General features: G+C 55.2%; 4 protein-coding genes across 4 annotated transcripts; 2 read left to right on the top strand and 2 right to left on the bottom strand.

Annotated features, from left to right (window-relative positions):
* Positions 1-796: 796 nt before the first annotated feature.
* On the top strand, positions 797-2,413 carry G6M90_00g016080 (uncharacterized protein; the record flags this gene model as incomplete). The annotated part of the gene is made up of 2 exons (XM_014693435.2): positions 797-1,150; positions 2,189-2,413. 2 exons carry the CDS (start codon positions 797-799, stop codon positions 2,411-2,413), a joined length of 579 nt encoding a protein of 192 aa, XP_014548921.2.
* A 143-nt stretch (positions 2,414-2,556) lies between these two features.
* ECM22 (Sterol regulatory element-binding protein ECM22) lies at positions 2,557-3,980 on the bottom strand (the record flags this gene model as incomplete). Its single annotated transcript, XM_014693434.1, has 2 exons — positions 2,557-3,771; positions 3,855-3,980. 2 exons carry the CDS (start codon positions 3,978-3,980, stop codon positions 2,557-2,559), a joined length of 1,341 nt encoding a protein of 446 aa, XP_014548920.1.
* Positions 3,981-4,850: 870 nt separating this feature from the next.
* Positions 4,851-6,504, top strand: G6M90_00g016100 (uncharacterized protein; the record flags this gene model as incomplete). Its single annotated transcript, XM_014693433.1, has 2 exons — positions 4,851-6,293; positions 6,373-6,504. 2 exons carry the CDS (start codon positions 4,851-4,853, stop codon positions 6,502-6,504), a joined length of 1,575 nt encoding a protein of 524 aa, XP_014548919.1.
* Positions 6,505-7,568: 1,064 nt separating this feature from the next.
* On the bottom strand, positions 7,569-8,549 carry rgn (Regucalcin; the record flags this gene model as incomplete). Its single annotated transcript, XM_014693432.1, has 2 exons — positions 7,569-8,050; positions 8,138-8,549. The coding sequence occupies 2 exons, from the start codon at positions 8,547-8,549 to the stop codon at positions 7,569-7,571; spliced, it is 894 nt and encodes a 297-aa protein (XP_014548918.1).
* Between the last annotated feature and the right edge of the window lie 3,165 nt (positions 8,550-11,714).

Consider the following 11,714-nt stretch of genomic DNA (forward strand, 5'->3'; position numbering starts at 1 on the left):
TGTGGTACACAGGACGGCCCGTGGCTCGTCCTCCGATGAAAGCCTGCCATTGCACGGTCAGAGTTGCTCAGAGGGCTTACTGTTAGATGTTGGAAATAGGCAATGATGATGTAGTACATGCTAACATGTGTTTAGGGCATTGGCGTCTTCCAACACGGACGGTGCATTAGACGAGAAGTCCCACCCGGATGCAGCTGGGCAAGTCCAAGATGCCTTGGCACTTTTTGACTCGTACGGGGTCCCGCGGCCAGAAGGATTGTCTCTGAGTCGGAAAAGGCAGCCCAAAGCTTCCCATGACAAGACATTGCAGTTGTGCCATTCCTGTGGAGAGGTTCTTTCGCTTGAGCAGCAGTGTTCAAAGTGTGGGCATGACTTTTGCTACAAATGTGCCTCTGAAAGGGCTTGCAGGAGGTCAAGTATTGCGGGAGAATTACAAAAGTCAACGTCTGTCCAACTCCATACTGAGCACCCCGACGGTCCAGAAATCGACGGAGCATCGACCTTGACTTCTGAAGTCAGTCCTAAAAGACCAAAGGAAACACCAAAGCGAGGGCCTGTTACAACTAACCCATTTTATTTGGCTGATCGTTTGTCCAAAACACCTTCATCGGCCCCCCAGATTACGAAATCAAGCGCTCGAGCTAGACGGCCGAGACGGCTATCGGATTGTGTACCGCGCCGATTCAGAAATAGATCCGCTAGTGAATCTGTTGAGGAATCTAGCCCAGGACAGCGGGATGAAAAGAATAGCCGTGGTCCTAACACTGAGTCGCATAGTCTTTGTTGTTCGGCCCCAATGAATGCGACAAAAGTCCAGAAGAACCAGCCAGAAGGCGCCTTGAGTGTCAACTTGCAAAGAAGATTCGACGAGCTTTCTCGACATGCGGAAGACCTCCACAAGGCCCAATATCTCAGGGAGCATCTTTCCACTGCCATAGACGAACTGGATTGTGGCAGTGATGTCTCAACAAGTCCTAGGAGCGTTGTCGCCAGAGAGCAGCCCAGCATGGAAACTCCGACGAAGCAGCCGCGCCACTCACGTTTGCATGATTTGAGTGAAGATTCCAAATATGCCTTTGGTATGGTGCTCAATTCTCATGACATTGAGCAAGATGCCGTCACAAGACTTCTCCGACCAGAGGAAGCACACGTAAGGGGTTATAGTACCCATTCGATCTTTACGATTCCAAGCTCTGGTAAGCTGAGCCCCAGCGACTCACTTTCAGTGACAAAAGAGGCCAAACCTTGCGAGCCTCGCACTTGTCTAGAGCTACCATCCAACAAGTATATTTCAAATGATGAGGATATTGGTAGCAGCAGCCCGCAAACACCTAGACGATCGAGCGGCGGCGAGGAACCTAATGAAAACAGCCGCATTTTCGGTGCCGATACTCTACATTCCCATGGAACAGATGCAAGTTGTCCACATGCTTTGCCAGATGACCAACCTGACACAAACCGGGCTGGGACAGACTTACCAAGCACGACTGGTTACAAGCGCCACAGGCAAAATACACAATTGTGTCCCAGACCACAAACTCCAAGCACAGGGCCAGATTCTTGGCCCATTCTCAAGAAGGTCGGGCAGTCGCCACGAGAAAAGTCATTGTTGATTCCGAATTCAGTATCATGGTCTCGACCCTCCCTTCGAAAAGTCTCTAGTGCTGTGGGTTTTATCGAGCCGCGGAGTACTTGCTCTACACCATCCGAGTGGAGAAGGGATTTAAGAAAGGCTGATGAACCGGCACAAGTATCTCCCTCTAAAACTATACCAGCGGGCACGCCAGTATCAGAATGGCGAAGTAGTCTGACGAAACCTGAGAGGACCACTCCGAGGGCTTCCCGCAGAAGCCCGCTCTGTGAGTCTTGCAATCCAACCCTACGCAAGCCATCTACAGCCAAGGGTGGAACGTCTGGAAGGTGTAGCCACAGGGACAGCCATTCCGGCCACACGCACAAGAGCAATTATAGTATGGAAGACCCGCTTACAGAACCGAGATTGAGTGTTCGGGCCATCGAGCATTCGCTAGCTTGGAAGAGAGTGCAAGAAGATATTGAAAGACGGGTTAACCGGGATGCGGATGAAGTACCTTTTCCATTGAACAGAGGCCTGGTATTTGATAAAGAAGAGCAAGAAACTGAAAACACATGTCGAAAGCCTCCAGAGTCGTCTCATTCCTGCCACTAGGGGGGCAGGGACAGTGATCTGCGAAACGAAATGGCGGGTAGCGAAGCCATCATGGATCCATACGAACCAAGCAACAAGTGGACAGAGAAAGTGCCTCCTCGTCCTGAGGCAACTGCAGCAGACGAATTGGGAATCGAAGGGTTGACGATCGTTGTTCACATGAGGCACAGGGATGATTTAGTAGTCAGCACAGATCTCCATGGGCGCGAATACAAGGGGAAGTGACGAGGAGTAGGACCCCGGAGGCAAGGGGAAAAGGGGTGTTGCCATTAGATAGTTTGGTAGTTGATTAGTTGTATTAATTCAGGCTGAGGTGGTACACGCCATCCAATCCATACATGGACTCGACAAACAGCGGCGTCTCTATTTCAAATGTGCAGGCTTAGCCCGGCGGCGTACTCTGACAGCCTATCGACCTCGATATCATGGGTAAAGACGATCTGATCTTTGAGAATCTCCAAGGGCCACCGCAACCAGGCCTGCCACTCGGCGGGCAAGTGCTTCGCAATAGCCTTCACCTCCCTGGGACCGGCATCGCCCACCCACCAGAAGCCTCGCAGCATGGCCAGGAGCGCAAAGTAGTGGGCCATGACGACGAGGGCGCGCGGCCTCTTCTCGTCGACCATGTCGACGAAGCGGGCGTCGACGAGCAGCGGGAAGACGACGAGGCGACGGGCGACGCTGCCGGGGGGCCGGCGGTCCAGCATGGCGGCCCAGACGGCGGCGACGCAGTTGAGCGCGGAGAGGTAGGCGTCGCGGACGGCAGCATCCCAGGGCTCCTCGAGCTCGTGGGCGAGCTGGCGGCGCAGGAGATGGGCGAGCGGCCCCTCGAGCGGGCGCGGCTCGCCCTCGCGGAGGAGGTCCGCCACCAGGCCGACCATCTGCATGCCGACGGAGCCCGGGTCCATGGCGGTGATGGTGGCGGACCGGCGGAAGACGGCGGCGCTGGTGCCCGTCATGCGCAGCCACGACGTGGGCGGCGCGTAGGGCGCCCCCTCGCCCTCGCCCTCGCCCAGCTCGCGCTCCTGGAGGCGGACAAAGGTGTAGATGCGGAGGACGCTGGCGGCGAGGCACACGGCGTCGACGTTGGCCGGCGAGAGGTGCTCGATCTCGCGGCCGAGCTCGCGCACCGCCATGTCGAGGTAGGCGCTGGCGTGATGGTCGAGGGACCCGGACCCGGACCCGGACCCGGACTCGGCGCCGGCGCCGTTGGACTTTTTGGCCCGGTGCAGCGCCGCCACGAGGAACAGCGAGTACAGTAGCGCGTTGCACCCTAGGGCCAGCTGGGGCACCTTGTCTGCCCAGAGCGGGAGCGAGGCCTCGTCTATGGCGATGGACGGGCCCGTCTCCGACAGGTACTGGTAGAAGAGGGAGAGTTCGAGCCTGCGCCGGGCTTCGGACTCGGGAGGGTCCGCGGCGCTCCCTGGGTCTGCGGTCTCCTTGGCCGCTGCGGACGGGGACGACGACGACGACGGTGATGAAAGAGGAGGAGGGGGAGCATGGTCAGCTGGTTTGACGCGGTCGTAGAGGCAGGTCAGATGGAGGCGGGTGCAGTTTGAGCATATGGGTTTCGCTTCGTCGCACTAGACGCACGGGATTTTTGCCTGGTTGAGTTGACATGTTGTTTATTTTTTTTTGTTATTCATGGAATTTTCTAAAGGCTCACCTTGACGCGGCGCGCTCTGCATCGCTGGCAGCCTGTCCTCGACTTTTTGTGAAAGAGCTTGGCTGGCCGCTTCTGCCCCGGCTGCATGGACTCGAGGCCGCTTGCGCACGCGGAACCACCGCCCATCTTGGCCTGCATACGCTATCGTCTGCAGTGACTTATGGGTCGTGTTAAACCTCTCTCGTCTCAGAAAGATGTGCGGTTGAAAGAAAAAAGAAACTAGCGACTCGAGCTGAGTGGTTTGAACGAGAACGAAGGTGGGAAAGCGGGCGGGGGAGGTTTATGAAACACCGGGGGAGCGGTGCGAACCCCTCCAGTGGACATGGGAGATGGCGGGAGAAACTCGGAAAGGAGTCTAGAAGGACGGCAAATACCGAATCGAGATGTTTCAATTCCGGGCTGGAAAGGAGGCACCATGTTCGTCGTGGTGGTGACGCCGCGAGCGAGGGGGCCGCTGCTTCGAATGTTTGCTTGGCCCGGCCCCGCAGGGCTGACGGGGAGTTGGTGTGACGGGAAGGTGCGATCGGGTGGAGCGCTGACAGGAATGGAATGGAGAGTGCCCCACCTGAACCCCGCAAATTGCCCGAATTGGTATCCTTTTGTTCGTTATCGTTTATGGCATTTCGGGGAAGGGGAAAGAGTCGCATGTTGGATATATTACTACATACTAGTTTGTGGCAGTAGCTGCATCTGGGCTATGGGGTGGTATGGTTTATGAATGCTGCTCGCTTGGTCGTGCTCGCGCTCGCGCTCGTGCTCGTTTACATGGGAGACCATGTGTCGAGTCGAAAAGTTGGACATGGCTGGAGGTGGTGTTGACGCAGACATATGAATATATATATACTGTAGATGATGTCGAGGAATCAAGTTTCTCTCTCTATCCAGTGTATACTATAACGGCAGTACATCTAAATCACACCAGACGCCTCATTTCATATTTTCCACTCACCAAGCACTCACTAATCCTTTGCTTGACGAACCATTGAATCCACACCAATGTCTGAAGCAAAGACCAACCAAGGCCCTGGCCCCCTCGAGCCGGTCAAGCGATATCTTGTCAAGAGTATTGCGAGTGGCATAGGCTTAGCGTCAGAAGGTATAACCTCGTACAAGGAGCGAAAGAGGCTGCGCAGAGCCGGTCCTTTTGTCGACGCGGCGCCTCCCTCATATATGCCTCCATCTCCGATATCCTCGGACGAAGCAGCAACACCTCCTCTTTCCCACCACGAACTCAGCGACGACTACAAGGATGAAAAACTGTGGAAGTTGGACGAGGCTCAAGATGAATTGAGTCCACCCCCTTACGCCGAACGCGCAACAACCCCCGACGGAAGCACGGGGGAAACGACGCCGGCCCAGTCCCTCCAAAGCATAGAAGACTTCCTTGAAAGATATCCTGCCCCGGAGAACAGCACTGCATTCACCAAAACCAAGCTCCCCCAACCCGTCATTCTTCCCCAAAAGAGACCCAAGACTCGATCCCGTGGCTTCATCAGAGCATACGCCCCTTGTCTAGGACCATGCGGAATCCCGCAAGACATGTTTCTCGACTTTATAACCACGTTTGACAAGTTTACCCAGGCATCCCCGTGGCTGGACGCAATCAACCTCGCGTCCATAGGACTCAGCTTCATCCCCCACTTCCCCATGCTCGTCGGCATCGCCATCCAGGTCTCCATCATGGCCGCCAAGGACGTCCAGAACAGAACCAGGACCAACTCGTTCCTGGACAAGGCAAATGCGCAGGTCTTCACCCCCCGCGGCCTCTACTGCATCATCATGACGTACAGCCCCGACCAAAACGACCGAGACGACGGCAACGGCCGCCGCCTGGCCGGAGGAGCAAACGTGCCGGCGGCGATTGCCTCTACAGCGAGCAGCACGAGCCTGCAAAGGTTCCAGCACCGCTTCCGCGAAGCAAGCGGCCACACCTGCGAGGCCGAGCTGCCCCCGTCCGCGCCCCTCATCTTCCCGTGCCTGGAGGAGGGCGTGTCCGGCCGAGAGCCGCAGGCGTCCGCGACGCCGGGGGAGAGGATGAAGCGCGCGCAGAGCTACATCACCGACTACTACGACAAGCGGGCACAGGCGCGGTTTGCGGGAAAGCACGGCGGCAGCGGGCTCGTCAAGGGGCCGGCGCCCAGCTTCACCTCCCGGTTCGCGGACCCGAACCACCCGGCGTGCAGCGGCTCGTTCCGGTCCCTCATCACGGGCGGCTACATCACGCCGCCGGACATGGGGCGCGGCAGAGAAGAGCTGGACCGGCCGTCGAGCCCGGCCTACCTAGACCCAGGGCAGGGACAGGCGGCCGGCCGGCAGCAGCCCCCGTGTCCATGTCCGGCTGGTCGGCGAGACGCGGCCGCCACGGGCCGAGATGTCCTTCGGCTCGGGCCAGTCGGGCTTCCGACGCCGGGGGCCCTCGTCAAAAAGGCTTTGAAAAAGGTAAAAAAACAGAGACGATTTCCTGAGCTGGGCACAGCCTAGATGCAATTGTGGGGACAAAACTAACTCTCTTGCCTAGAACATCCTGTACATGATGATTGTCAACATGCCCTCGGAGCAGGAGCTCGCCCTCGCAGCGCAGCACCTCGAGCGGTGCCGCTCCAAGGGCATCCCGACAGCCAGCCTGGTCACTCACCTGCAAGGTCGTTGAAAGGAAAAATAATAATAATAATAAACCGTGTCAAGCGGTACACATAGACGCCAGGCTCGTACTCCATACTTTTGTCACAGTGACATTGGGCAAGACGACGCTCTCTTTCTCTCCCTCTCCCTCTCCCTGTCCGTTGATCATGTCTCGTCACCGCAACGAGGGTGAAAATTATGACGCGTCACATTCCCCCAGCCTTACAGCAGTGGCAGGGGCTTGTTATCCCGCAAACCCTTACACCGTATGATCCAAGGAAAATACTAAAAAAAATAAAAATACCCCGTACATATCGATACACCGCATGCGACGCGCAAGGTTTTCGAGCGTCCACAGGCCCTCTCGGCATGTCGACTATATGTACAGGTGCGTTTCTGTGTTCCAGCGGTGAAAGAACCCCCCCCCATGGGCTCCACTGTACACCGACATGAGTACATCCTACACCGATCACTCACGAACCGTTCATGGCCGTGTCTCGTCTGCATCGTGGATGGGTGCGCAGGATACGGCCGGGGAAATAGGGCCGGGGGTGGTTGGGTTCGTGCCTGTGCGTCTTGGGGACGACAGGGATTTTTGCCACGGCACGACGGGGGCGCCGCGGCATCGCAGTCCAGTCTCGTCGCTCTTGAGCCGTCGTTGCCAGTTGGGCTGAGGTGCAGCCTGGTTTGGCGTTGGGATATTGATTGAAACGTGCTTGGATGCATGTCCATGCATGTACCGAGTATGTCCATGTACATATGTATGCAATGCGTGTACCAGTGTGATGGGCTAGATACGAGACATGGCCATGTCGGGACATCAGATGGAAGGAAAAGGCGTCATTTGGGCCCATCAAGTCCAACAGCGGCTATGCAACTTCATACATGCCATCACACCCCAGTCTAGTTCGGCAGAGCATTCAAGCTATCATCCATCTCTCTCTATTCATCAAGTGATGAACCCCCCGTGTCTGTGATGTATGCCATGTGAAATGTCCATTTTGCTTTATTTTAGCCCTAAAGGTCGCTAGGGACCCTTGCTCTTCTCTCTCTCTCTCTCTCCCTCCCCCCTTCCCCTCCCTCTTCCTTTTTTTACATCCTAAACTTAAACAGCTCCAGCCCGGTTGTCCCTACGTCCACTCGAAATAATGCACCGCCATAGTCGCGGCTGGTCTTGTCTTCACCGTCTTCATCTGCCGCGGATGTAATAATCAGTTCGGTACCGACAAACTGCACACAGGTAATGTTGCGCGTCGGCAGAGTAACCTGCCCTATTACTTTGCCCTCAGGATTGATCTTGAGCACTTTGCTCTCGCCGTACACAGCGGTCCACAAGTTGCCATCCACATCGATGCGAAACCCATCCGGCTCTCCGGATGTGGGGTGCTTGTAGAACAGTCGGTGGTCGGAAACTGCACCCGAGACGGCGTTGTAGTCGAGGGCAAAAATTTGACGAGCCTTGGAATGAGTGTAGTACATGGTCTTATTGTCAGGAGACCAGCCTATTGAGTTGGGGATCGTCAGACCCTTGACCATTTCCTCTTTCCCGTCTTTGCTGAACCGGAATAGAGAACCTGCGTGACAAGATGCCGTGGTTAGGGTATATCACAGCGGCTAGTTCTGGTTTTGGCAGCCACGGGAGCGGCAGTCAACGAGCTCACCTTCTGGCTGGAACTCCCCCTGCCCAAAGTCCGTCATGCTGCCAACCCAAAATAATCCGTGGGGATCGGCTGCTCCGTCGTTGCTGCGCAAGCGTTCGTTGTCCGGGTCGTTGAACCGTGCTAGCATTTCGTATGCTCCCGTCTCCCGGTCAAGACCTGCCAAGCCATATTTGACGCCAAGGAGGATGCGTTCTCTCGGGTCGACTCCCTCGATATCAGCAGTTACCGTCGGACAAATATCAAGTTGGATGGTGTGTAATGAGGACAAACCCCTGCTGAGGGACACTGTGTGCACACGCTTCTTCTTGATGTCAACAAATCGTAGAGAGTCGGTTCCTTTCTCATAAAATGGTCCCTCCGCCAAGGAGCAGTGGAGGTCAAGCCACGGAGCGGCTACTGTCCAATGCTGCATTTTTTCGCCTCCTGGAAAGTGTATCTTGTGGCTGCCGCAATTGTGTGCATTCCGCAACAATATTCAGAGGGCGGTGCACAAGGAGACGCAAGTCGTAGTCCTAGGAGCCAAGTTGGACGGCGGCACGGAGTAGATGAAGTGGGCTTCTTGGACGCGGTTGTGGTGGTGGGGTAATTTGTCGTGTGTGGTTGCTCGACCCGAATTGAGAGATTGGCCGGTCCCACGACATAAGGCTGTCCTTCTCTGTTGTTCCAACAATGATAGTTGCAACTTTTCGGCCAACATATAGGCCAGAGAGGCGGGTGCGTAGAATAGGTTGGTAGAGCTGTGCTACCTACCGCGCGATACTCTCTCTTCACGCACAATCGAATCCGCATATACCGTATAGGCTGCCCTCGACAATTGTAACTGAGCTCAATGTCAAGGCGGCCACAAAGTTGGGCGTTCTATGAGTACCTGGGTAGTTGTGTGACTCCATGTCTGCGCTAGACATCGATTCAAGCAAAGGGCAGGACAACTAATAAAGCGTTCCCAAGCACCATCCTATTACTTGCTAGTAATTGCATGGTCGAGGATCGGCCAACCAGAACTCGTTGACAGTGATGCCGCTGTGCCAGCAAATGAGGTATATTCGACTCCTACATTCCAGTCGCGTGGCATTGCTCGTCCACCTGGTTCCGAATTCACACGGCAGCCGTTGTCCAGTCTGGTCGCTACCATGTGTCAAGGCGAGTGAGGCGACGGTGAGCACCAGCGTCTTGCCTGATTTGTTGTCTGTAATGGCCAAGCACGGCGAGAGTTGACCAAAGCATGGCCATTTTGAGGTACACCAATTCACGTGGATGTCTCTCAATGCGGTTGGGTTGCTCAGCTCCCCGTGCCTAGGGGTCCATATCAGGTCGAGGACCCGTTTCCCGTCCCGCTGTCCTTGCTGACCGCTGCTTTTGCCCAGGAGTTCGCCGTTGTGCTGCTGAAACTCGTCCTTCGCCCCATTTTTGCCACCGGGGAATACGGAACGGCCCTTTAGGCACTGACGAGCTGTTTATCCACAGCCGTGAGCAACCCCCTCAACAAATCACAGCCAACGCATCAGAATGCAGAATTTGAGTGGTCGGTTTGCCATCCATCGCCAACGTCGTAGTATGTAGGTGCGGTGTGCGGCGCTAGCCAATGTGCCACGGCTACGGAGTATCTTGGGAAGTTGGGCATTCCATACTCTATGGAGCACATAGTAAGGAACCTTCGCATTCACAATGCGTGGCACCAACACAACATCAGGCACCAACAACACCAATATCGCGAAGGCCAACCGGAGGCATCGTGTGCGGATCATGAGCGTTGGTTCGTGCTGCCTCGGCCGCACCGCTGGTTGTATTTGCTTTCTTTGCGCTTTAGCTGGGCCCGAAAGAGACCGAAGGCAGATACAACATCTCCACTGCACTAGCTGGCCCACAGGCCGCTCTAACCTGACTTGGCAAGATGGTTGTTTCTCTGTCTACCAGAATGGTCAGACCAGTCGTGGCCTGGTGCCGGACTAGGAACAGCCAGATCTGTTGTCAGTTACGCCAGAGAGGAGATGAGCTGACGGACCAAACGAGACTCATCAGAATCGGATCACAAGCGGGGCCTGCATGAACCAACCGAACGCTGACTACGAGCGATGTCAGGCTGAAAGGCATTAGTTGCAGATGATATGCAAGCCATAAGACAGATGGCCTCGATATGAAGTCAATTTGAATCTGCTCTGGAGGAACACTCAACGCTACAGTACTCCGTAGTTATTGTATGTCGCAAGCAAGACACGTTGTCCCTACTTGTTCACCTTGCTAATTGTCCTAAGCGATCCGCAGGGCGCAAAAGCCAGCCCGAGAGAAATACTTGGCGTTCCTAAGTATTTGTAGTAGTACGTAGTAGTAGTAGCAGTACTACATCTTAATCTTCCATCGGCCCAGTGAGAAAAACAGGTTGGCAAGCGAACCAGAGTAATGGAAATGATAATTTCGGCTCCTGGATTTGCACAGGCCGCGATATCAACGTAGCTACTCCGTAATCGCGACCGGATGCATCTAAACCAACACTCGTTTTCCTGATGCATGGCAGGTTCCGAGTTCGGGGGCGGCCCCGTACAATCTTGCCTCTGTAGGTTCTCCGATCTTAGACCGCATCGCAGGTTGCTGGCGGCGGTGATGATATGCGGTTAGGTTGTATCCGTGCCATGCGGAGGGGCGTGTTGCATGGCAGCAGCATTGGAGCCATCAAATATACGCCGCTATTCTCTACTCCGTACAAAGCAGCAGTACTGCTACTCCCTCCAAAGTACGGAGTATATGATTGCTATGGGTAGGCTCCTTCCGTGCAGCACTCCGTATGTGTGTGTGAGATGCGATCTGCCAGCCGTCTTTGTTTCCCTTGTCATCTTCTTGTCAAATAGCGGACGGCGTGGAATGGCGTACGGGGTCAATTGATATTAAAACCCTCCAAAAAAAACCGTATACGTAGGGTACGTCGTGGTGAGTCAGGCCCGGTGTCATGGAGAATGTTCTCATTCGTGGTTACGAAGTACCGGGATTACATTGAATCAATTTTTTGTCTGAAGCTCCGAATGGCCCTGGTCCGGTCAGAATTCCCGGCCATTTCGAAAAGAAAAGAAAAAAAGAACTCAGTCAGTTGGTAAGGCCATCTGGGCCAGGGATCCGTCGATGGGTGGCATGATGCAAGACTTGCTCCATCTCAACAACAATAAGCGGCAATGCCCGCAGGGCTATTTTGGCCCCGGTATGAATCCCCCGATGTCATTTCGCATCTCATTTCGCCGCCATCTCATCAGTCAGTTGACATGCAGATCATCCGCCTGAAGAGGGACCAGGGTCCATGCGACTAAGTATCCCAATCACCCATTCCAGGGCACTGCTAATATTATCACTCTGCCTTGTCCGAACGAGGCTGACGGCGGTACCCATGCCTCAATGGTGACGAGTGGATGCTGCGTCGGACCTGTTCCATATTTCGTCACAGCACCAAAGTCTTGGGTTGCTGCCGTGAGAACACTTGCAGGTACGGGAGCAGACGGGGACTGAGGCGCGACGCCACGACCACATCCAGGGTTGTTGGCATCGTCAATATTAGTCGGCTGAGGTAATATGAGTACCCCGAAATTAGGCAATC

The sequence above is a fragment of the Metarhizium brunneum genome, chromosome 1, assembly GCF_013426205.1.
Source record: "Metarhizium brunneum chromosome 1, complete sequence".
NCBI lineage: Eukaryota > Fungi > Ascomycota > Sordariomycetes > Hypocreales > Clavicipitaceae > Metarhizium > Metarhizium brunneum.